General features: G+C 36.0%; 1 protein-coding gene across 1 annotated transcript in view; it reads right to left on the bottom strand.

Annotated features, from left to right (window-relative positions):
* LOC111054671 (regulator of nonsense transcripts 1) overlaps positions 1-27449 on the bottom strand; it is a 109121-nt gene extending 81672 nt beyond the window's left edge. The window contains exons 1-4 of the mRNA XM_039435833.1: positions 27130-27449; positions 21089-21199; positions 12216-12365; positions 2619-2791 (exon numbers count right to left, since the gene is read on the bottom strand). Of these exons, the coding sequence (XP_039291767.1) occupies positions 2619-2791; positions 12216-12365; positions 21089-21199; positions 27130-27306 (611 nt within the window). The 5' untranslated portion in view covers positions 27307-27449. The remainder of the gene's footprint in view (positions 1-2618; positions 2792-12215; positions 12366-21088; positions 21200-27129) is intronic.
* Positions 27450-27794: the final 345 nt, after the last annotated feature.

Here is a 27794-nt window from a genome sequence, read left to right as displayed (position 1 = left end):
ACAAACAAACTTTATCGCTCGCGCAAAAAAGTTATCACGCGACGCGAAGCAGAGCGTGATAATTTTGCAAGAGCGATAAAGAAGCATTACGCGCGAATAACATATAACATTTTTTCTACAACTGCCCAAACCTGTTAAATTACTTATATCGGCGGAGTTACAATTACCGACTTTTTAGGTTAAGATCTGACCTTTTGGCGAGCTGCTTACCATCATCTGATTGGCAAGCGTACAAAAACTCTTCTGCGCGTGCGCGAATGACTTGCAAGCGTAAAGAAAATTTACTGCGCATGCGCGGATGGTTAGCGAGCGAAAAAGTAGATTATCCTCAGAAATAAGCTGTTTTACGAGGAGAATTGAGTATGTAAATTCTTTTTTTACGCGCAGTTGCAGAAAAAATAAGTTATGGTATTAATTGTTGGGGCTCCACCTATATTTGTCACTTAAAGCCATTGATAACGGTGCAGAAATCGATAGTCCGTGTTATAAAAAGAAAGGGTAGATATGATCATTCTTTTCCTCTAGTAAATTCGTATGGCTTTTGTTGGTGGGGAGTCCCTTGCGGGAAGGTCCCACCGCCTGAATATATAATTTGAGCCGTCAATGGGCCTTACGACTGTCATACTTCAGCCGGGACCGACAGTTTCAGTCCTCTATTTCAGTGCCTTGGATGTTTGCCTCTTAGATATATGTATGTTTTCAAGGTCCTGTATATGTTCTTTGTAATGTCTGGAAACAGTGATCATACGTTGCTCAGGGATGTCCCCAGCTATCAAACTAGGAGAGTCACAGCTGATTTACTGAGACTTCCCAAAAAGTATATATACCACTTGTTTCCAGAAATCGTTTGTATTTCTTGGCCCCAAGCTTTTTAATAACATCCCAATTGAAATCAAGAGGGTTCAGAATCAAATTGTTTTCAAAAAAAAAGAATTGTTAGATGGCTCAGAGGTCTTATGCCTGACCATTTAGAATCCTTATTTAATGTTATTTCGTAGTTTAAATGTAATTTAGGTGGCTTACAATAAGCATTAGTAAGATGAACTGTTATTGGAAAGTGTGCAAGGTGAGTGAATGTAAGAGTAAATGGTTGCTAGTCTTTTCTTTTTCTTTCTCCATTTATTCATCCATTAAAAATTAATAAATTAATGTGATATTCATTCCTGCTTGCAAACGTGGAGTATTGTATACTTCCAGCAAGTAGTATTTTTTATTCCAATTCACAAATTTATTTATAATAGAACATACCAGTATTTATTTTATTAATCTTCATTAATTATTACTTTCCTTTCCCTATTACCATAGGTAAGGAAAGTATTGCTTTCCAAAAAAATTTAAGGTACCCTAATTTCATGTTTTCTATACGTTTCAAGGTCCCCTGAGTCCAAAAACATGATTTTTGGGTGTTGGTCTGTGTGTGTGTGTGTGTGGTGTGTGTGTGTGTTGTGTGTGTGTGTGGTGTGGTGTGTGTGTGTGTTGTGTGTGTGTGGTGTGTGTGTGTGTGGTGTGTGGTGTGTGTGTGTGTGTGGTGTGTGTGTGTGTGTGTGTGGTGTGTGTGTGGTGTGTGTGTGTGTGTGTGTGTGTGTGTGTGTGGTGTGGTGTGTGTGTGTGTGTGTGTGTGTGTGTGTGTGTGTGTGTGTGTGTGTGTGTGTGTGGTGTGGTGTGTGTGTGTGTGTGTGTGTGTGTGGTGTGTGTGTGTGTGTGTGTGTATGTATATATATCTGTGAACACGATAACTCCATTCCTAATTAACCGATTGACTTGAAATTTTAAACCTAAGGTCCTTATACCATGAGGATCCAACAATAAGAAATTCAATAAAATTAAATTCAAAATGGCGGATAATGGCTAAAAAACCACATTTTTCACGATTTTCTCGAAAACGGCTCTAACGGTTTTCTTCAAATTTATACCCTAGATAGCTATTTATAAGCACTATCTACTGACATGAGTCTCATTTCTGGGAAAATTGCAGGAGCTAGGTGATATTCCTGAGAAGAATGAATTTTGTTAAATTTCTATCACGATTTTCTCAAAAATGACTTGACTGATTTTTTTCAAATTCATACCCTGTATAGTTATTTATCAGCTCTATTAACTGGCATGAGTCTCCTCCCTGGGAAACTAACAGGGGGTCCACCCCAACCCTGATAAATTTACTTTGTAACCTCCTTCTCGTGCGTGAGGTAGGTAGGTAGAGCAGTTTATTCAAAAGAACACATGTCGATATTTTATAACAGCTGTTTTGACAACTTTTAAAAAATCCTCAAATTTCATAATTCAAACAAAGGAAAATGTACTCAGAAAACAATAACAATAGTATAATCATAGTTTTAATTATTTAGCCGCCAATCGGCATAATGTTATTCCCCGAAATTATCCTCTTTTAAGAATAAGGCTTATAGATCAATGAGCAAGGAAAGTTGTGTGAGTGTACCACACTTTTTTATCTTAGTGAGCTGTGTGTTTTTGTTTTTTTAATTGATTCTGATTGTTATATTGTGAGTTTGAATAAATAAATTTTGAAATTATTAAAATTATGAAATTAATTAAAAAAATTAGTAAACAAAAGGAAAAGCTACGGGACAAGTACTGTAGAGAAAGTTATAACAGTTTACCAGTTCATATCTTTGAGCGAGTTCTGGGCGGCGCATGGCTGCCGGCAGAGCAGCACCACCACCGAGTCGGCCTTGGCTGGAATGAATCCCAGAACGAAGACATTGCGCACACCACACGAGTAGCACTCCAGCACCGTCTCTCCCAGGGGTCCATCCTTGTGCAGGGTCACCTCCTGCAACCAAATCAAATCAATCTATAATCAGATGTTTGGAACAATTGATTTCAGTTGAAAAATTCCATTTTTACTTTCCTTGCCCTATTACCATAGGTATAAGGAAAGTATTGCTTTCCGAAAAAAATTAAGGTACCCGAATTTCTAAATTTCTATGCGTTTCAAGGTCCCTGAGTTCAAAAAAGTGGTTTTTGGGTATTGGTCTGTATGTGTGTGTGTGTGTGTGTGTGTGTGTGGTGTGTGTGTGTGTGTGTGTGTGTGTGTGTGTGTGTATGTATGTGCGTCTGTGTACACGATATCTCATCTCCCAATTCACGGAATGACTTGAAATTTGGAACGTAAGGTCCTTACAATATAAGGATCCGACACGAACAATTTCGATCTAATGCAATTCAAGATGGCGGCTGAAATGGAGAAAATGTCAAAAACAGGGTTTTTCGCGATTTCCTCGAAAACGGCTCCAACGATTTTGAATAGGCATTGATAAGCTCTATCAACTGCTACAAGTCCCATATCTGTAAACATTTCAGGAGCTCCGCCCCATCAATGCAAAGTTCGATTTTAGATTCTCAATTATCAGGCTTCAGATACAATTCAAACAAAACATTTAGAGTGGAAAAGATTGAGCATGAGAATCTCTACAATTAATGTTCAGTAAAATTTCACCTAAAATTAAAAATATGCTCGAAATTTGAGAAAATGTGATTATCCAATTATTGCAAACTGTTGGCAACTGTTGATTCTATTGAATGATTCACTATGAAGAGATAGCAGACCTCGTGTGTCTCCAGCGTTATTGCCCTGTCATCAGCTGGCTCAAATCTTTGAATAGTAGACTTGAGATGCGCGGGAACACTAGCGTCAGGTGATCAATTTTCAAAACGGCAAGGAAAGTTGTGTGAGTGCGCCACACCAGATTTTTAACACTTCTCATTAGGCTCAAGGTCTATAAATACAGGTCATGACACAGTCCCGTGATGCATTGCAAAATCGACATTTTGTGGGGTCGTTATGGCGGTACATTTGAAATATTCCAATCTGCTCACAAATTTTCAAATGTATCAGCTGTTATCACTATAGATTGAACAACATGATGTGTTATTTTGTTATATTATTCAAGGATTATTGCTTGGCTTTGAATCGTAAAATAGATTCTTCCCACAGAATAATAACATTTTCGCCCCACTTGGATGTAATGAGCTGGTTTTCGTGCGTCATATGGAGGCCGAAAATGACTGTTTTCTGTCCAGGCCGGTAAAAGTTTTACGGCCCTAGGGCTGTAAAATAACCTTGAAGTCAGCTGATTCTGATTTGATGTGAACGTGTTTACAAAATGGTTCATGAAATGGAATCAGTTTATGCTTCTAGAGTTGAATAAGTATTCTGCAATAAGATAATATCATTTTATTTGGATGAATAGATTTATATATTATAAATTATTCAAATTCGATTTTCAGAGTAGAATAGAACTTCTAACCTAAACTTCCGAAGTCAACGACAACAAGCATTGTTGACGTTGACATTCAGATTGGCCAAATTTCAGTGCTAAAACAGCTGATCAAAAAATGTTTCATTATTTGTGTTTATTATTCAAGAATCAAAACATTTATAATAAAATCATCTTATTGTCAATTGGAAGAATAAAAAGTATAAACTCAACCTTACATAATTGAACATAATCTTTTAGGTTATTTAGACAAATCAGATGAAAAAATAAAAATACTTTGACAATTTCCTGATATTCAGATTACCTCAGATTTGCTAGAGCTATGACCTTCCTTTGCTTTCGGAAGTGCCTAATAAACAATAAATTATTCTCATATTTATATTGTTTATTTTTCTGTGTGGCGAAAAATAACGTTCTCACCATGGGCAAAAATGTGTTTCTGGCTCTCAATCTTTTCTAGTCCTCGGCCTACGGCCTCGGACTTGAAAACCTATTTCGAGCCAGAAAAGTCTCATTTTCGGCCCTAGGTGCGAAATATACTATTAGATTCCACCTGTAAACTGAATTGTTGATTTTTAGATTGGGAACTTCAAACTCTTTTTGAGGTTTGCCTTTTGTACCAATGCCTTATGAATCATAACAAGTTACAAGAATAAGAACAATTTTTAATAATAAAAAAATGAAACTTGAATTTTAAAAAACTTTTGAAGTGAAAATGCACTTACTTTTTGTATAGTGACGATCGTTTCGACCTGTTGTTGGTCATCATCAGACTGATCGACAGTCTGATGATGACCAACAACAGGTCGAAACGATCGTCACTATACAAAAAGTAAGTGCATTTTCACTTCAAAAGTTTTTTAAAATTCAAGTTTAATTTTAATAGTGAAAAAGTATGGATATACAACAGAGTAATCACGCCGAGATAAAAAAATAAATTATTGAACCATTTATTATTAAAATTCAATTATTCAAAAATCAAAAACCTGAATTTACATATTATCTGAACCAGAATATTGTTTTTAAAAAGCATGATGCATGATTTTGTTACGAGCAAATTGGAATATTTCAAATGTACCGCCATAAGACCCCACATAATGGCCGCTCCATAAGGAACACGAGTGTCATGACCTGTATTTATAGATTATTGATTAGGCTAGGGCCACACGAGCGCACAAAGTGCATAGAAATACATAGAAGTGAATTGGTGACAACACACGAGGTACGTGCATACCAAGTAACGGAAGTCGTAACGGACGGTGATTTTTGAACTGCGCAGAAATGCTACAACGCACGTCGAGACATGCAAAAGTTATTGCTTCGTCTGGTTCAATTGCGTAAAGCCAACTGACGTTGACGCACCACACTCAACGCTCGTATGGTGTCATTGGCGAGGGCCAATCTATTGTGTGCGTCCGTTGCAACTTACATTGGTCGTCGCCAATCGGTCGATGTCAAACGAGGCAAACGACAGAAGAGTCCTGCGACAGTCGAGACCAGCGACGGTAGAGGACTCCTGAAAAAGTGGCCTCAAATGTCGCCTGCGTTAGGCGACAGTTGAGGCCTCTCTAATTTCTGTACATTCCCGACAGTCGAGACCTGCGACCGTAGAGGACTCCTGAGAAAGAGGCCTCAACTGTCGCCTGCGCTAGGCTCTACAGAATGGTAGACAGCACCAAAAGAATATTATCATTTGATTTGTATGGATTTACCAGCAATTGAATAGTATATTATATCCCATTATTCCTTCCATATTATGAATAAGTATTGCAACTTTACAACTGTAAATGAACCTTAGTTGCTTCATCATAAAAAACGAAATTTTCAAACTCGTATTGCATTATGCCTCCTTCATTGACAAATCTAAATATTTATCTATCTTCTATCCATCTATAAGACGAGATGGTGTCTGTCTTTCTGTCTGTTTGTATGTGAGCTCATCAAGCTTGAAATACTTGACTGATTAAGCTGCAATTCTTCACAAAGATGATCGTTCTGAAAATCCTCTAAGGATAAGCCCTATCTAGCTTCAAAGTTCATATACTTTTTTTATGAAGGAAGTTTCCATTATTTGGTTATCAACAAATCAGAAGTTATAATCATTACAAAATATATTTTGTCTGGAATCGCAGTAGGATGTATCCTCAACTGTCGTCTGCTACAAGCGAGTCTCTATTTTTTGTACAGGCCCGACAGTCGAGACCAGCGACATTCGAGGCCAGCGACGGGAGAGGCCTCTCCAATTTTTGTACAGCCCCGACAGTCGAGACCTACGACGGGAGAGGACACCTGAAAAAGAGGCCTCAAATGTCGCCTGCTTAAGACGACAGTAGAGGACTCTTCAATTTTCGTACACTCCCGACAGTCGAGGCCTACGACCGTAGAGGACTGTAAAACAGTCCTCTACTGTCGCAGGCCTCGACTGTCGTCGGTCTCGACTGTCGCGCCCCCGTCGCCAATGACACCACACGAGCGTTGAGTGTGGTGCGTCAACGTCAGTTGGCTTTACGCAATTGAACCAGACGAAGCAATAACTTTTGCATGTCTCAACGTGCGTTGTAGCATTTCTGCGCAGTTCAAAAATCACCGTCCGTTACGACTTCCGTTACTTGGTACGCACGTACCTCCTGTGTTGTCACCAATTCACTTCTATGCATTTCTACAACGGACGTCAAAAAGTAACTTGCAACGGACGCACTTTGTGCGCTCGTGTGCGTCCGTTGCAACATACTCTTTGCGGCCGTCGCCAATGTCACCATTATATTTAGCGCTTACGTGAGTAGCACATTCTAACCTTTCACTACACTGGTAGTTCTGTGAACAGTAGACCTCACGCAGTATTCTCATCCAAAAGTACCTGATTGAAACCATAGACCTTATGGAAATACAGCAATAGACTGGCTTCTCCACACATCTGTGTAATCACCTGTCAGCTGATTTATGATGAATAATTCTATAGTCTGATTTTTACTTTAATATTGGCGTATGAATGAAGCTCCTTTTTCCTTTTATATTATCCTTGAAATGCAAAATTTCCAAAAACCTTGTATATACGTCGACGCGCAATTAAAAAAGGAACATACCTGTCAAATTTCCTGAAAATCTATTACCGCGTTTCGCCGTAAATGCGCAACATTTGCCCCGTTTCACCAACCTCGGTCAAGGCATTTGAACGTGGTTAAAGTCTATCAGCTGATTAAATCAGAAATAATATTCGTTCCACCAACACCAGTTACTTTGACGACGGTCAATCCGATGGTTAAGTTTGACTGCCGCCGAACGGGCGATCAAATTATTTGAACACGGTCAAAAGACTGGTTCGATCAATTACCTTGCTTGTTTCTTTGTGGGTTATGTTTTTGACGCAATGAAAAATATAGTTTTAGTGCGATTGATTTAGTTGTAGTAAGTTATTTATTAGGTTCGTTCTCGGAATCTTTCAATTAGTAAATTATTATAGTATAGAAAATAAAGGAGTATTTGCTTTACTCTTTTATTACACAGTAGGCCTAAGTTATTCAATCCTTACATCAACCAATATATCTCATTGGAATATTGGAATGTTCTTTTTTCATAAAAAATTATCAAAATTGATGGTGATTTGTAAATCTCTTTATACGAGAGTATTCAATTCATATTTGAAATATTATTATAAATTATTATAGATGTGTGACTATACAAAACGTCTGTGCCAGGGGCGTATATAAGAAGGGAACCTAGGGGGCCCGCCCCGAAATGACTCACTGAAATGACTCACAAAGCTTTCCTTCCCACTAGAATTTCTTACTATAATTTTAAAAAAGCAGATTTTCATAAGCTTTATATAACTTTACAAAATTCTGATTGGGACAGTTTATACTTGATTGAGGATGTTGATAAAATCGTTGAGTATTATTATGATTTGTTGCTTAAGGCTATGAATCAATGTATTCCAACAATAAATAAAATAAGTAGTATCAAGTATTCACGTTGGTTTAACAATGATATAAAAAATCTCAAATTAAAAAATAAGTTAGCCCGTTTGAGAAAGTTTTCAAATCATTATAAGGAAAGGTTTCGAGAAGTTCGAACTAAACTGAAGTTTCAAATAACAGTTGCATATCACAGGTACATAACAGGTGTACAAAACAGTGCTAAAACTAACATTAAAAGTTTTTGGAACTACGTGAAGGATAGAAGAGCAGATAGAACCGTACCTGGGGAATATGAAATTGACAATGTGAAGATTCCTGCTAGAGAAGTATCTCAAGCATTTGCTGATCATTTTGCGTCTGTTTATGATAATGATACTCACTTTGTTTTCGACGACATAGTAGGTCCCAATAACAATTTCAAAATAAACGGTGTCTCAGACTCTTTTAATATAAGAATCATTACTGAGGGAGAAGTAGCTGAATCTATTGAAAACCTAAAACCTAAAAGATCTTGTGGTCCAGATAACATACCCCCCCTATATAATAAAGGGCTGTGGGGAAATTTTGATTAAGCCTCTACACTATTTATTCAACCTGTCCATCCGTAAAAACAAGTTTCCTAGTAGGTGGAAGGAGGCAAGAGTCACTCCAATTCCTAAGGGTGGAAAATTAAATGATTTGAAAAACTTCAGGCCAATATTCAACTTGAATGCAACTGCAAAAGTATTCGAGTATGTACTGTTTAAGCATATTTTCAATAATTTTAAAAACATTATAACGGTTAGTCAGCATGGTTTCCTTAAAAAACGATCAACTGTCAGTAATCTTCTCCTATTTACTAATTACATTTCAAGTCACCTTGATAAAGGCATACGTGTTGATGCAATTTTCCTCGATTATTCCAGAGCTTTTGATAAGGTAGACCACAAAATCCTTCTGCAGAAAATGTTTGCCTTTGGTTTCACATCCGAAATGGTTGTCTTCTTTCACTCATACCTTAGTCAGCGTTTATTCTTTGTGTATTTCAATAATATCAGATCAACATTTTTCACGAGTGGTTCAGGTGTGCCCCAGGGGAGTAATCTTGGGCCTCTTTTGTTCCTTTTACTTATTAATGACATTCCAGAGTGTATTAAAAACAGTAATCGTCTCATTTATGCAGATGATGTTAAAATTTATCGAACTATACAGGATGATCAGGACTCTCAGATGTTACAGGAGGATTTGGGCAGGTTGAATGATTGGAGTGAAAGAGACAATCTGGCATTAAATGTGAAGAAATGTAAATTTATTGTCTTCACTAGACAGCAACAGATTTTTGCTGACTACAAATTATTAGATGAACATCTTAAAAGAGTTTATGTGATTAAGGATTTGGGTGTCTACATAGACTCCACTCTCACCTTCAAAGATCCCATTAATTACATCCTTAATATTTCAAATAAGATGCTAGGATTTATCATGAGAAATGTCAGACACTTCACAAACATTGATTTAATCAAGATGCTGTATCTGGCCCTGGTGAGAAGTAGACTTGAGTATTGTGCAGTTGTTTGGAGTCCTTATCAAGATATATAAAAATATGCCCGTATGACTTTTCTATGAGGTGTCTGAGAGTCAGTTTTCAAATTATGTCGTTGAAGAACAGGCGGGATTTCGTATCATTAATTGTTCTATTTAAAATATTGAATAATCATTTAGACATTCCGAATATTATCGAACTCTTCAGTATCTTTGTTCCGTTAAATAGACCTAGATTAAATATGTTTTTTGCTTTGGATAGAATATACACTGTACATCATGCAAATTGCTTGTTACAAAAAACTGTTAGATTGTACAATTCTTTGAATACGATTCTAGATATATTCGCTGATAATTTGCGCAATTTTAGTGAACAATGTTATCAAGCTCTTAAATTATAAATGCTTAATCAATTTTCAGACCATAAAATTTTAAATTTCAAATTCTTCTTAAAATAGGCTTGCTACCTATTCTCTTTTTTCAATTAGCCTTTTTTTTTCTTCAGTCTTTTTTCTATTTTCTATTGTGTCTTGTGTTATTTCCTATTTATAATCTCTCTTTCAAACTATTTTTATTGCTATTTTTAGTTTTTTTTCTTTCTTACTAATTTAGTTTCGGTTTGTGTTAACAATTGATTTTCAATGAGGCTTGTTTTGGCATAAAGCTGTAAGCCTCTATATGTTGTTGTAATTTTTCTATTGATGTAAATAAATAAATATAAGAAGGGAACCTAGGGAGCCCGCCCCGAAATAATGAATATGAAGAAAAATCAGTACAGTAATTACAGAAAAAATACAGTAATCTGAATTTTTGACAGCATGACGGTAAAGTAAAAAGGGCATTCAGCGCAAATTACCTCTGACTGATATTAAACTGACAGCAAAACTGATATTAAGTATCATGGGGTGCTACCATATGCGGCCTCATTCTGCTGCTGATATTAAACGCCAGCAACTTATCGCCTCTGGTCCAACACCAGATATACCCACGATATATGTTAATTAAATTGCTGTTTGTTTTCCTCGTCAGCTCGGGTTCACCTACTAGCCAACGCCAACCGATATTCTCACTCCGTCTCACACACACTCTCTCTCTCCCTCACTCTCACGCGCTCTCCTATATTACAGCATTTAATTTGGATTTTCGTTTAATAATAATTATTATTAATTCATTAGCATTTGAATAATTGCAATATCTCAGTCTTTTTCATCCATCAAAATCAGATGTGGCCAATAGCAAGCCAGCAAACATGTTGGCCAACTTCAGAAAAGTGCATCTACAAGAGTTGATCATGTTCAGATTTGACCGACGGAGTTTTGATCAATCCCGAGGTTGGTGGAACAGTTGTATGTTTGAACGAGTGATCAAATTTTGACTATGGTCTAATTGACCATGGCTAAGGTTGTTCCGATATCGTGAATCTTCCGATATTCGATATCGATACAATATTCAACTTCAATATCGATACAGCGATATTATCGAAACAAAAATATCGATATCGGCAATATAGAATCAACTATATTGATAAATAACAATATATCCTACAAATTTTATATTTTAGTTGTATTACACAACTTACTATACAAATCACCATCCCAGATACCATTGATCGACAAAGTGTTATAATTTATAATTCAAATTCATTCCATAGTTTGCTTGATTTGAAAAATTCAAATTTCAGATTGTTATTAATTCTTGCCCAATATTGTTTTCGGCAACTGGCAAGGATGGCAACACTGAGGCCCGGTTGCACAACAGCCGGTTACATTTTAACCGTGGTTAACTTTACGAGAACCAATCAGAGAAGGCGTTTTTGATAAGACGGCTTCTCTAATTGGTTCTCGTAGAATTAATCACGGTTAAAATTTAACCAGCTGTTGTGCAACCGGCACTGAGCACACACCTGTGAGCTGCAACACACTACTGTAGCGTCAATCTGTCAAAGTAGATTTCACTCTTATTATTAATATAAGAGTTTGTTAATTTATGATCCTAGTTTCTTATTAATGCTTGAAATGAGTTCAAATATCACGTTTATATCAGAATCAAAGCAGTATTTTCATATATTTCTGTAAAGAAAATGCGATATCGATAGCAAATATTCTTTCGATATCGACAAAAATCTTTCGATATACGATAATATCGATATCTATAATATCGGAAATATCGAAACAAGAATATCGATATTCATTGATATCGATAATATCGGAACATCCCTAACCATGGCTAGGCTATATTTGGGCTCAAGAGAAATGCCAAACCGTCGACACGATAATATCGATATAATATCGGAAATATCGAAACAAGAATATCGATATTCATTGATATCGATAATATCGGAACATCCCTAACCATGGCTAGGCTATATTTTGATCAAGGTTGGTGACAACGGGGCTCAAGAGAAATGCCAAACCGTCGACTTGAATCTTAGACCTCACTTCTTCGCTCGGTCAATGATCAGTTTATTTCTATCCTAAATTTATGCGAGAGGAATCTTGTAATAGGTTCTGTTTGAAGCAGAATGAGTGCTGAAATGGCTGACCTTGTGTTTGGCCCGTACTAGGTGATTTATGATGTGTGAACCAGAAGTGTTTCCCCGGCCATTGCAGAACCATTTCTTGCAAATGTTGCACATCACAACACATGATGGATCATGGATGGCACAGTACTTGCACGCAAATGCAGGCAATTCCTGCAAAAAACCAAACAAACAAATACTAATAACAGTTATTTGTATATTGAGAGTGAAAAGTACTGTTTTTTCTCCCTCAGGAAAATTGTTGCCCTCGGCTTCGCCTCGGGCTTCAAACTTTTTCCCCACAGGGAGAAATAGTTATTTTCCTACAGATACCTTGAAAAGTGACCATTTCTGCACTGATTGCAGGCCGCAAAGAATCACTTTTCCGCACCAGTGCGCAAAGTGAGTACTTTGCGTACTCCAGATTTGCAGCATGACAACGCAAAATAGTTAGTAGGTTATATGGAGCACCAGTGCAGCAAAATCAAAATTAAGTTGGTAACACTCATAGTGAGGCCCACGTTATAATGGCAGTGGAGAACAGCGTTGCCTTGCAATTATGTGCCTTGATTATAGTCATTTCAATGCTTACATAAGATAAACCCCCTTCAAGCAGTCAGATAAATTTTCAATTGAATTACTAATCATTATAATTCAATTATTATTATTCAATTTTAAATAAATTAAGGTTTTTATTAATAATAAAATTACACAGAAAAACATTTGATGGATTTCAGGGAATTTTACCCATAATTACCCACTTTTCATATTCAATGGTAACTGTAGGAAAAATTTAATGTGAAATACGTGCGCAAAGTTCGTTTGCTGCACTCAAGAAACCATCATTCCGCCCTCGCCTACGGCTCGGGCGTAAACGTTTCTTTCGGTGCAGCAAACTGTCACTTTGCGCACTAGTTGCACAAATAACTATTGTGCAACTAGTGCGCAAAGTGACAGTTTGCTGCACCGAAAGAAACGTTTACGCACGAGCCGTAGGCGAGGGCGGAATGGTTTGTTGAGTGCAGCAGAGGAACTTTGCGCACGTATTTCACATTACATTTTTCCGACAGTTACCATTGAATATGAAAAGTGGGTACTTATGGGTAAAATTGCCTGAAATCCATCAAATGTTTTTCTGTGTAATTTTATTATGAATAAAAACCTCAATTTATTTTTTCGCTGTCATCATTGCCTTAATATTATTATAACGTGCACCTCACTATACCACAATCAGTGCAGTTACCAACTTAATTTTGATTTTGCTGCACTGGTGCTCCATATAACCTACTAACTTTTTTGCGTTGCCATGTTGCAAATCTGGAGTGCAGAAAAATTTTTTTTCTACAACTGCGCATAAAGAAAGAATTTACACACTCAATTCTCCTCATAAAACAGCTTATTTCTGAGGAGAATCTACTTTTTCGCTCGCTAACCATCAGCGCATGCGCAGTAAATTTTCTTTACACTCGCAAATCATTCGCAGAAGAGTTTCTTTACGCTTGCCAATCAGCTGATGGTAAGCAGCTCGCCAAAAGGTCAGATCTTAACCTAAAAAGTCGGTAATTGTAGCTCCGCCGATATAAGTAATTTAACAGGTTTGGGCAGTTGTAGAAAAAATTTTGTATGTAATTCGCGCGTAATGCTTCTTTATCGCTCTTGCAAAATTATCACGCTCCGCTTCGCGTCGCGTGATAACTGTTTTCGCGAGCGATAAAGTCACGCATTACGCTCTTAATACATAAATAGCTATTTCGCTCATGATGTACACAACATTTTTCCTCCATCTACATTTTTTTATAGAAACTGCAAATAAAATCATTCTAATAACTTACGTATTGGTGACAGTCTTTCCTAACAACATAACCTAAAATTTAAAACCTGAAAACCGGTCAGCACTGCTGATTGTGCTACCTATCATCAAAAGTTGTAACAATTGTCAGCTGGGCGGCTACCAAAAATGGCTGACTCCAGATCACGCGGTTCAGATTTGAATTGCAGAACAAAATATTATTGTTGGCTGGTATTTTGAATAGAATAAAATATTTTTAGAATTGTATAAATTTTTATCGTCTACTAATATTAAGAATATAATATCATACAAACATATATTTCATGAGTTGATCAAATTTCTGGTTGTGGTATTGAATTCAGTTGACTCAATGACAGACACCTCTATTATGCTTCCTCATCTGAGCTTAGACCTTCTAACCTATTACAATGTAAGTTTTTAAAATAGAGATGCTTCCCATGTTATTTAAATGGAGTCACTTTTCCTCCCTAGGGAGTTTTTCTATTTTTTACTACCGAGAGCGAAAAAGTGACACTTTAGAATTATGTTCCAGGGAATAAAGTAAGCACTTTAGGCAGGAGGTGAAGAAAAAGTATATTATTTGAGACTAAATTAATTAGGTGAATTTCCGTTCATTGATTCATTTATTTTGAAGTAGCAGGAAACCTGTGTTCCTCAAGGGTCTATTTAGAACATGACAAGCTGAAAACTTGATGTAATGAAATCATGAAGAATTAAAAATAAGCCTATAACCATTCTTGGTTACTTTAGAATCTATGGGCCGGTTTCCGAGCTCAGTATTTATAGGTTGGAAACATGGATAGGTTAGGTTAGGGATGTAGGAAACATGTTTCCTAACGTTAGTGACCAGCCTTAAAGTTTTCAAAAGCACTAAAGGGCTTAATCTTACAGCTAACCTAACCTACAGTTAACCAAACAGTTAAAGGCTTAATCTATACTATAATAAAGCATATAACTGGCTTATACACGTACGGGATAGGAAAATTATGTTTGACTGATGCTTCATCACGGACTGCACTGAACTACTGGACTGATTATTTTAAAGACCTTGACATTCTTACACTCTATCTACTTCTATCTACATACTACGTACTATCTACACAATAATCTACATAACATGGTTACATGGTTACTTCTATCTACATAATAATTATACCAATTGCTAGTTTTTTGTTAAACTAAATATCTACCAATTTCACTTGTGCACAAAAAATAACCATGAGTACAATGCAGTCACAGAAACCTGATTGCTTACCCAATTCATAGGAGCACATTCATGGGAAAACTCGCTTTTACGCCGGAATGAGATTTTACAATAAACTACCAGCAGCCATTAGAGACATAAGTTTGGTAAAATGTTTTAAAAAAGCAGTCGGAAAATTTCTAATTGAAAAAACCTTGTTCTCCATTCCACAATTTTAATTAAGTAGAATAGATAGACATAAACAATTATTTTTGTACTATACATTAAGAACCGGTTTCCGAGCTCGGGATTCAGCCAAGTTCTAGACTTGAAACAGCTGGAGTCAGAAAATTGGCTTTCCAAAACGGGGCATAGTCGCAGTGAATAGTTGCTGCAAAATAAATCTTAATTTTCTCATTTCTATAATTGGAAACGTTTTTCCTTGACGAAATGAAACATTCCTAAATAATTCAAAATAGCTGAACCTGTATACTATTTTCCTCACTTTATTTTGTGTTCAACATTCCTAAATAATTCAAAATAGCTGAACCTATATACTATTTTTTCTTCACTTTATTTTGTGTTCAATTTCCTGGTTTTTCGAAATTTAAGTTGAACGTGACTGTGACAATGACTACGACTACGCCCCGTTTCGGAAATTCAATTTTCTGACTCCAGCTGTTTCAAGTCTAGAACTTGGCTAAATTCTGAGCTCGGAAACCGGCCCTGAAACATTGACAGAAATGCCAAACCGTCGACTTGTCTTATTGCCGACGGAGTAGGACAAGAGACTCATTTCCTACCATGGCTCTAGTGATGTAAAATTCCCGGGAATTTAAGATCGAGGAAATATTCCCAGGGAATTCAACTATACGGCTGTAATAGTTAAGGACCGCTCATGGTTAGAGACGTACTCGAGAGCAGAAAGAGTAATATCCATTGTTAAATAATGGCTTAATATTAATACATTGAGTATAAATACATCAAAAACTAAATATATTACATTTTCTCCTACAACAGTTGGTCAACCAAATGATGCTATGAATTTAAAAATACATACAAATTGTCATTTTGAGAAATGGAAGGATTGTGCATGCCCTCAACTAAAAAAAATGCATGGTTGCCTGTAAAGTCGGTATACGGGCGAAAGTTTTACGTGACAACGACTTTGAGTGGTAAAATAATTTTAATGTGAATATTCATTCGTATAGTAGGAAGAAGGATGAAATAATAGTAACAATTTAAAACATTTATTTATACAAAGAATTATATTGAAAACATTAATTTATACAAAGAATCTCGCACTGAACCACAACATTGTGATTACTACAACTAACAACATAACCTATTCACTTATTCACCTAAGCAGGCGTAGTCACAGGAGATTGCTTGCGGCGCCTGCGCAGGTTGACTGCTCCGTTTCACTCTCTCTCCAGGTGAATGGCTTCCGGTTGCTGCGGCGTTGCTCGCCACTGCTCCTATTCGTGCTCTTTCCAGACGACCGTGAACCGAAACGAACGCTCTCACTCGCTCTCATTGTGAGCACATAACGTGGGAACGTAACGCAGTTTCTTGAAGTGTCACCCGGCAAACCAATTTATAAGACGTTGTCACGTCAAAATGAAAAATCTATAAAGTATCTGGGCATCATGGTTGATTGTAACTTTAAGTGGGAGCCTCATATAGAATATATTTGTAAACGCTTAAAATTTATTTCCTTTATCTTTTATATAGTCCGTAAAATATTAGACATTAAATTACTTAGGGTCCTTTACTTTGCCTATGTTCAATCAATGCTGCAATATGGGTTAGTGGTATGGGGAGGAGCGTTTGATGTTTTCATGAATAAAATTTTTACATTTCAAAAAATGATAATAAAAGCAATTCTTAATAAGCCAAGGGCTTTTTCTAGTAGTGAAACATTTGCCGAATTTAAAGTGATGACAGTATGTCAAATTTATATAAAGAAACTTCTCTATTATGCATGGATGAGGAAAGATGAATTTACAGTGAATAATAACGTTTCTATGTATAACCTGTTACATCTCATAACATTTATAATATTAACTATTCAGATTTGACAATAGTGCGAAGACAATTGGGGTATCTTAGCTCAAAAATAATAAATATCATGCCAAATGCATTGTCAGAATCTCTTTCTAATAGGGGTAGACAGAGGATGGAACAGATAAATAAGTGGGTGATACAAAAATTTTTCTTCGACATCAGTCAAATATTATAATTACTAGTAATTTATTGTTAACTTCGATTTTTTGTGGCTTTAATTATTAGTAAATAAATTTTTATATTGTCTAAACAGCTGATACTCTCGCTCAGCGGTCAGGGTTTTGCCCTTGCTGGGTGGTGCCATGTAATTTTAATTTATTTGTAAAATAGCATAATATTATAATCTAGAATATTTCTTTTGTAAGTTTTTTATTTTGTATTTTGTTTTTATGGGCAATAAAGATGTTTAAAAAAAAATTAAGGGAAATATTCCCAAAAATCATAAATTCCCGGGAATTTATCGGAGCTTAAGGAAATTTATGATTTCTTTCATAAAAAATGACCGAAAAAGACGTTTTTTGTTACACAAGGTCTCAATCACCTGTTATACAACAGATTTATGTAAGAAATTTAAGGATGAATAACTTATAAATTGTAGTGAGCTCAAAGAAAACAGTAATTTGAAGTTCATAGACTGAACATACACTGAAAGGAAAAATGAGCACTCAATAAATCATTCAATTGCACCACTATTATCATGCTACTTTCATGTCTTACAAGATGAATAAGATTTTTTACTCTGTAATAAATTTTCAATTCAATTTCAATTTCAATTCAATTTATTAAAAACACACAAAACAAGACAAAACAAAATTACAAAGATTTACGAAACAAATAAAAAACAATAACATGTTACAAATATAAAAAAACCATTGGCTTAGTGTTTGGGTGTGTTGGAGAAGAGAAAAAAAAAGAGAGGAAGATACCTAGCCAACTATGGTTTCCCATGTAATAGGCAGGCAAAAAAGAGAAGTAATGAGGAAAAAAGGAAGGGAGAAATGGGGGGAAGGAAGAAAACAGAGGAATAGGTACTCAAAATAAAGGTAAGCGAGTCCACTGAAGAATGAAAAAACTAATGAAAAAAAAAAATGCTGGAGCAGAAATCTCGAGTCATATATCTAAATGGAAGAAGAAATTACTGTATGTCCAGTTTTTTATATCCAGTTTAATTTTTCCGCTGATCTTATTGTCCATGAGAAAGTGATTTGGAATGAGGTTTATTATTTTAGTACCTATGTAAATTAATTGCCTCCTTATACATTCAATATTAGTGTTATAGGTTACATATTTGTTAGCAGTGGCCCTTAGATTATAATAATTAAGAGTAGAGTTTATTGTGAGAGGAAAATCGGATCTATATTTTATTAAGTACTCAATTACGGTTTTTATGTATAATTGACGTATAGTCATGACCTCAAAATCACTAAAAACCATATCCGTTGGATAGAGCCTGGGTTTGCTTAATATAGTTTTAATTATTAGTTTTTGTGCTACAAATAATTCAGTAATATGACAGTTGAAACAGCCTCCCCAAACAACTATGCCATACTGCAGAATTGACTTGACTAGAGCATGATACATCATTTTCAGGTGGTTCTTATTAAGAATTCTGTTAACTTGGTAAAATTTAAAAGAAATACCTGTAAATCAGGTAAACAAAGTATTGAATGTAATTTAACTTTCATTGCATGATTTTATTCAATTTCTCCGCACAAAAATAATTGCCCCCCCTAAATAAAGATTAGAGTAGAATATAAATCCAAAAATTAGAAATTATAAAATAAAGCAAAATAGGCTAAACTAAAACAAGGAGCATACTCGAGTTTAATTCAAAAAAAAGAAAATAATTCCACAGCTCACAACCATTCAAGAGTCATTGAGGCTCACTTAACTTGTAATAAGATACTAGTCCAGAACTAAAGAAGATATCACAAAACTCTACTGTACAAAACGTGTAGGAATCCAGCTTCATATTTACTCAGCTATGTCGCTGAGATGCATTGTTTCCCAGTTACATGCGTGTCAGCCAGAAATGAAAAATGCAACTTTCAAACTACCCTCATCCCTTAAGCTCAAGGAGTAGGGATGAGGATTTTTGATATGTTCACCTTCTAACTAGTTCAAACAAAGCTGCGAAGTCAAATATTGTGTTTCAAACATTCCCTCCCAATTTCCCTGACAATTGATCAATTTTTGTTAAACTGAAGATTTCACACTCAACACTATAACGGCTACAACAATCGTTGGGGAGATGCGTAAAATAATGTGACCATAGATGAAATTGAAGAGAATATAATGCTCTATGAGCCCATGATTTTTTCAATGAATTGTTAAAAATTTATAAGGCCAAAAAGATGAAAAATCGGAGCTGGAAGGGTTTTTCTTCAAATGATACCTAAGCGCTAAGTCTTTTTAACATCTACGAAATTTACCACATGAAGTAATAGTACTTGACAGATAAGTCCCTGTATAAAATACGGACTACAAGATAAGGTTTCTATGAATTAATGTACTGGACTGTACGAATATTTAAAAGACAGTGAGTGAATGAGCAAAAACAGGCTCAAAGAATGATGATTATTTGATTATATTGATGTAAAATGTGGCTGAGCCTGATCAATATCAAATAGAATGATGATTTATTGATTATATTGATGTAAAATATGAGTGGAATTGATAAATTTCAATCATTTACAGAACAATTTTACAAATTCCCTTAAGTTCCCATAAATTCCCTAAATTTCTTGGCTTCATAAGTTCCTTCCCACTGTGAATATTCCCGATCCACATCACTACATGCCTCTAAACTTTCAACAAGCTGTCTTTACAGTCGACCAGGGAATAAATGTAAAGTTAGAGAGTTCTATATGTTACATGAGTTCCGTAATATCAGTCACCATGCCATTTTGAAAACTCAAGTCTCCAAGTTATGACTGGACCTCAAGAAAAGTTTATTCTTATTTTCAGAGGAGAGGATGAGCCGTTAACACTTAAAATACGACATTTGTAGTCTCCTATCATGCAGGAACAATACCCTAAAATGAATCCACTACTTCTGAAACACCCTGTATAATTACTATACAGTATTGTCAAGTGTAATAATAATGAAAAAAATATGCAAGATTATACATAGAATGCCTTAGGGGCGGTTTCCGAGCTCGGGATTTAGCTAAGTGCTAGACTTTGAACAGCTGGAGTCAGAAAATTGGCTTTCCGAAACGGGGCGTAGTCATAGTCACGTTTGAATTAAATTTCAAAAAACTAGAAAATTGAACACAAAATAAAATAAAGAGTAAATAGTGTAAAATTCAGCTATTTTGAATTATTTAGGAATGTCTAATTACGTCAAGGAAAAACGTTTCCAATTATAGAAATTAATGAGAAAATAAAAACTACGACTACTGTTATAAAAGGTGCGACTACGCCCTGTTTTGGAAAGCCAATTTTCTGACTCCAGCTGTTCCGGCGTAAAAGCGAGTTTTCCCATGAATATGCTCCTATGAATTGGGTACGCAATCAGGTTTCTGTGACTGTATTGTACTCATGTTATTTGTGCACAAGTGAAATTGGTAGATATTTAGTTTAACAAAAAAACTAGCAATTGGTATAATTATTATGTAGATAGAAGGGAGTGTAAAAATGTAAGGTCATTAAAATACGTTTTACAAGAGTCCCTTGCTCGTAATCCACAAATCACTCTTAATATCTTCTTCTGGTTAATAAAGATTTTGTGGCTATCTACTGATATTCACTGTTGAATGTTTAAATTAATCTTATAAATTTGTGTATATTTTTTGTGAATAAAAATCTATTTGATTTGATTAATCATGATTTTACCTTGTTATAGAAGGCTTCCTCCTCATCTTCCTCGAACTGTAGCTCTGACAGCTTCTGAGCTGTGGACACCACATTGTTATCTGCGACATCTCCGTTCAATTTACCGTTCACCTGAAATAAAAATTACAAAAAAGATTATAGAAGACTTCTTGTACATTAATTTCACAGCATACTTTATAACTATATACTTGAACTCATTCTACATCTAGTTGATGATATATGATTGTTTATACTGATATTATACAGGGTCTGTATAATAAGTAACCGGGCTGACCTTCAGGAAATTTTTTAATGGCAAAATATGTACAATTTTTCTTTAGAAATCTACAAAGTAGTCCCCATTGGAGTCGATAACACGCTGATACCGGATTTTCCAATCCCTGAACGCTCCCTGGAAGTCGGCAACCTCTATGCTGTCTAGAGCCCTCGTCGTAGCACGTTGAACGTTTTCCAGAGTCCCGAACCGCGTTCCCTTAAGTTGTCTCTTGAACTTGGGGAACAAAACGATGTCCGGTGGTGCCATATCCGGGCTGTAAGGAGGATGTGGCAACGTTACCCTCGACTGTTTGGCCAACTGCTCGGTGACGAGCAGACAGGTGTGCGACGGAGCATTGTCGTGATGGAGGATCCACGAATCATCAATCCCCGGACGGACTCGATGAACCCGGGCGGTTAGTCGACGGAGCACCTCTCTGTAGCAGTGGACAGTAGTAAACTGTTCTCGTTTACAGTTTGGCCGGGTGGCACAAACTCTTTGTGAACGGCCAGTACTACAGAGAGGTGCTCCGTCAACTAACCGCCCGGGTTCATCGAGTCCGTCCCGTGATTGATGATTCGTGGATCCTCCATCACGACAATGCTCCGTCGCACACCTGCCTGCTCGTCACCGAGCAGTTGGCCAAACAGTCGAGGGTAACGTTGCCACATCCTCCTTACAGCTCGGATATGACACCACCGACACCACCGGACTTCTTTTTGTTCCCCAAAAGTTCGAGACTCTGGAAAACGTTCAACGTGCTACGACGAGGGCTCTAGACAGCATAGAGGTTTCCGACTTCCAGGGAGCGTTCAGGGATTGGAAAATCCGGTATCAGCGTGTTATCGACTCCAATGGGGACTACTTTGTAGATTTCTAAAGAAAAATTGTACATATTTTGCCAATAAAAAATTTCCTGATGTCAGTCCGGTTACTTATTATACAGACCCTGTAGCCTATATCTCAAGTTTCAAAATAGAAACAATAGCAAACACACAATATTTATCTACACTCTGCACTGAGGGAATTTTTGTATTGTAAATGCAAACTCCCTTCAGTTATTATTTTGTCGAAATCACGTGCATAATCTTAATCAGAGTTGATATTCTCAGCAAAAAAAGTCCGATTGATAGGTCTCGAACCCGCAACCTTTCATTCATGAACCGCGCGCGCTAACAATTGCGCTAAGGAATCACTTGGAGAAAGTAATTAGTTTATTAGCTCATAGGTGATCATGCGTCATTGGTGTATCTCCTATAGGGAAGCATAATTATTTTTAATATTATTTCCAAAGAATGGACATTGATACGTCCAAAGCTCCGCCAATTTATGTAGATGCATAACAATATAATTATCTATAGTTATTATATTACAAATTACTTTTTCATATCATATACAGTTCAATAATTATTTTCTTAGTCTATATTATGTTAATTCATCTATAATTTTGCTGTATTGTCAGCTATTGTAAATAAGTGTATAAGCCAGTATATATTGTAATCTACATAAATAAAGTACTCAATCAATCAATCCCTAATATAGGGAAGCATATTTATAATATTCTTTCCAAATAATGGACATTGATATGTCCAAAGCTCCGCCAATTTATGAAGATGCATTACAATATTATCTTGTATAGTTATTCCAAATTGATTTTTTTTTCATATCATTGTACAGTTCAATAATTATTTTCTTAGTTTATGTTATGTAAATTCATCTAAAACTTTGCTGTATTGTAAGCTATTTTATAAGTGTATAACCCAGTATATATTGTAATCTACATAAATAAAGTACTCAATCGATCAAGCCAATTCCTTCCTTTATAAATATTATTATTCATTCAACATCGAGTCAAGATAATCCTTTCGGAAGAAAAATTTCCTAATCGGCAGTATAAGTGAACTGCAACTCACTGCCAACACACAAGGTTTCTTATGTTGGCAGTGCCAAATATTACATTGATAATATTGTTATAAACTCAAGTTGCAATCAATATCGATTTGTATTGTATACTCTTGCAATTATATTGTAGAAATATGTATTTGTAATTTTTGGCAATGAATTAAATTGAATCTAATTCAATAGAGCAGTTAAAATTTACAAGTTTTAGGAAATTTCGACCAATACTTGAGATACTAAGGCCGATTACAGAGCTTGACCGACCGACAGTGCATATGTACCATCCTGACCGTACGCATCGATAAATCAGTTTTACCATAGAGAAACGATAGCATAAGTAGATATCCCATGGTATAGGGCGTTTATGTCGCAACTTTTACTGTTATCCCAAGCCGATAGTTCACGTAGTTCTTTCCTATGCAGCTGTGTGACGCTGGTAGTCTCTCAAATTGTGCCGTTCATACACTATCACCCCAACAAAACAGTAGAAATTGGCAATAATCTACAGTAATCGGCTTGAGATAACAGTAAAAGTTGCGACATAAATTCCCTATACCATGGGATATCTACTACGCTATTGTTTCTCTATGGTTTTACACATTCACAGCTCGACCAACCGTCAGTGCGTATGCACCATCCTGACCATACATCAGTTTTTCTGACTCACAAAATGGGCGCCTTCACAGATTGTTTAATTGCAGCTTATTATCTTAGATTAAAAGACGTAGATATCAAGTTAACCCGATGGTCGCTCAAACAGCATTTCAAAGGGAATTTAGTTGACCGAGCGAAGTGAGGTCTGAGATTCAAGTCGACGGTTTGGCATTTCTCTTAATGTTTAAATGTTTATATGTTGAGCATTTACGGTGAAACGCGGTAATAGATTTTCATGAAATTTGACAGGTATGTTCCTTTTTTAATTGCGCGTCGACGCAATACAAGGATATACAAGGTTTTTGAGAATTTTGCATTTCAAGGCTAATATAAAAGTGAAAAGGAGCAAACCAATTATTTGCAATTTTACAGTATAAGTTATTAGATGGATTCACTTTAATCTGACAGTATAAGTTATTAGATGGATTCACTTTAATCTGACAGTAGAAAGGGAAATTATTTTTTCCTCAGGGAAATTATTTTTTCCCTCACAAGGGAAATTATTTTTTCCCTCAGGGAAATTTTTTTCCCCTCACTGAGAGAGAGAGAAAGATCACTCTCTCTCTCTTCATCCCCCTCGTCCTCACTGGGAGAGGGGAGATAAGATAAGGAGAGGGAGAGGGAGAAGGAGAAGGAGAGGGAGAGGGGGAGGGGGAATTTGCGCAAACTCAGGGGGGTGGGGGAGGGGGGAAATTGCGCAAAAATTCTTCTCAGTCCCCACAATTATTATCTACTCGTCGACGTATATACAAGGTTCTTGGACATTTGCTTTTCTAGGATAATATAAAAGGAGAAAGGAGCCTCCTTCATACGCCAATATTGGAGTAAAAATCAGACTATAGAATTATTCATCATAAATCAGCTGACAAGTGATTACACAGATGTGTGGAGAAGCTAGTCTATTGCTGTATTTCCATAAGGTCTATAGTTTCAATCAGGTACTTGTGGATGAGAATACTGCGTGAGGTCTACTGTCCACAGAACTACTAGTACCATTATATACTTCATTGCTTGGGGTAAAGATACATTTTTTAACTACCTCAGAATGTCCATCAGAATTTTTTATGTGTTATTTCAAGCTTGTATCACCATTGGGAATAATTGCAGTTACTTTAAGCTACGGATCAAATAAATGTAGATAATATTAATAATATATAATTTTTTCCAATAAAAAATTTAGAAATGATTGAAGAAATGTATAGAAAAACTCTGAATTCAAATATGACACTACTAGCCATCAGGCTCGCTTTGCTCGCCATATCCGTCTAGCCAGGGGGCTCCGCCCCCTGGACCCCCGACTGGATCGTCCGAGAATGAGATCAGCAGGCTCGCTTCGCTCGCCTGCACTTTTCATTTGAGCATTTTCTTCATATGTTAGGACAATCCAGTCGGGGGTCCAGACTAAACGTCTGGCTAAACGGATATGGCGAGCGAAGCGATCCTCACGGCTAGTAATATAATATTCCCAGGATTGAAGTAGCAGTGCCCAATCAATTTGTCCGCGATAAATGCATTCAAATCTTCAACTTGGTGCCAACCTAACAAAATCAACTCAACTTAATGCCAACCTGACAAAATTATTAACTTAGTTACCAGTTAACAACTGTTTCGAAGAGGTACTCTATCTAGATTATAGTTCTATAGTAACATATGATATGGAAATTTCAATTATAATTAAGAGATTGGGAGAAGAAGAATATATATGCTAAAAGACGAACTTTAAACCCTTAAAAACAACCCTTAGAATTAAAATATTGCCAAAAGATTTCTTAGTGCGCCTCTAAAGGGCCAACTGAACATACCTACCAAATTTGAACGTTTTTGGTCCGGTAGATTTTTAGTTATGCGAGTGAGTGAGTGAATCAGTCAGTGAGTGAGTGCCATTTCGCTTTTATGTATAAAGATTAATTAATTGAATTCATTCATTATGCTATTCAATTCAATATCAGCTGATTGTCGGGCAGAGGTGTCAGCACATTGGTTATGTTGCGATCGGGCTACTGATCAGTACAGCTCTGAAAGCTTCTATTTGTTTCAATAGCGCGTCAGTCGACCGATGGAACGGATGCGCACGAGCTCGACCGATGGTTTTCGTACGCAGTGTAAAACGCATGGTCCTGACCGTACGCATGCGTGCCGTCAGTCCTGCTCTGTAAGGATACATGGAATATCTATGGTAAAGAGAAGCACGACTGACGTACGCACTGACTAGTTTTTACAACACCAACTTTTCATATTTTATTCGCCAAGAAAATATATTTTTCCAATGATTAAAAAATAAATTTACATTATTAGACTGTATATTTTGTTAATAAATTAATAAGCAGAAATCAATATCTGTTTTGATGAATGATAGACAAGGTAGCAACACCAGTGTTAATAAAATACTGCAATTCTGATGTGGACCTTACCATTATAGAAGAGATTAGTGAATGATTTGATTTTAGGTTAGGTTGGGGTTCAGCTTTTGAATGAAAATATGCTAGTATTATAATTATTTGATATGATTTTTGAATTTATTATGATTGTATCTACTGAACTTTTTGAAAGGAACAGGAAGTTGGCGTACAAGTACTCTACTAAAAACTAGTTGTAGCCTACTGAAGTTGCCTACCTGGACTGAAATCTTAATTAAGTGAAAAAGTAATTTAAGCTCTAAGCTAGCTTCTTGATAAAGTGATTTTGAGAAGGAATTTTTCAACGATAAATTTGCTCAAAAACTATTATAGCCTATTCAAGAATCTACAAATATTAGGCTAGTACAATCAACTAATGATCATTGAAAGTATACGGCAGTAAAGCCAATTTCAATTTTATTTCTCTAAAAAACAAAGCTGGAGAACTTGTTACCATAGCATTGGCTTTTATTCCTTTTGCAATTGAGACAGAGTGAATTTCAATTTATCACTCCAAAAAAATAATTCAAGGTTATGTTCAGAATTCCAATGACACCACGTTTACACTATATATGGGTCAACATGTGGTTTACAGAATAATTAAAAAATAAACAAGGAGCAACAGCAATACAAGATAAGAAAAGAACAACTTATTTTATAATAATATAATGATTTAAAATAACATAGCTTTAGAGCAGTAACAAAAATAAAGTTGTTGGATTGACTATTTAGCTATAGCCGTGGTGTCATATGAATGAAGATCCTAGCTACAATACCTAAGAGATTTCAACTGATTAGTGATTACTGACATGACATAAAAATGTAAATGTTTTTACCTGATTTTGTCCCTGCACTGAGTCCAATTGCGATGCTTGAGTTTGGCTCTGAGAAGGAAGAGTGAAATCAGTAAAATCGAATTCCGATCCTTGAGTATCAGCACCAATTAAGTCAGTTTCTTCGGTGTCTAGAAAGGTTAAAGTCTGGGAACTCGGCCCATAGGCATCAACACTCATTTTCAATTAATTTTAACTCGAAAAAGAGATAAATGAGTTTGAATATTCAATTGATTATATATGAGAAGAAATCTAGAATTAAAACTCACGTACAAGTGCAAATAATATGTTAGTCGCCATGTTTTTTTTTAAATATTTCAGTTACGTCACCAAGATTTCTATGCTAACTAGATAGAGTCTTAGAGTGAAATATAGGTTTCTGAAGTTTGAACATCAAAGATTAATATTTTTCTGTAATTATGAAACCTTCAAACGTTACTACTTCAGTTCAAGAAATGAAAAGAGATAGAGAGATTTCTAATTTGTGTGTTTGTGCTTATTATTCATCAGAACATTCAAGTCTCTAGCCGCGTACTGACAGGCGCAAATATTTGTGCGAGACAAGCATCACACGCACACCTCGGTGATGCAATGTGCGTTCGTCAGTTCGCGTTCCACACATGCCTTGGCATTCATAAAAATAATACAAAGTGCGACAGAGAAACTTA

Source organism: Nilaparvata lugens, chromosome 9 (genome assembly GCF_014356525.2).
Source record: "Nilaparvata lugens isolate BPH chromosome 9, ASM1435652v1, whole genome shotgun sequence".
In the NCBI taxonomy this organism is placed as follows: Eukaryota; Metazoa; Arthropoda; class Insecta; order Hemiptera; family Delphacidae; genus Nilaparvata; species Nilaparvata lugens.
The sequence above is the reverse complement of the archived record's forward strand: the minus strand, read 5'-3'. Positions and strand labels throughout refer to the sequence as shown.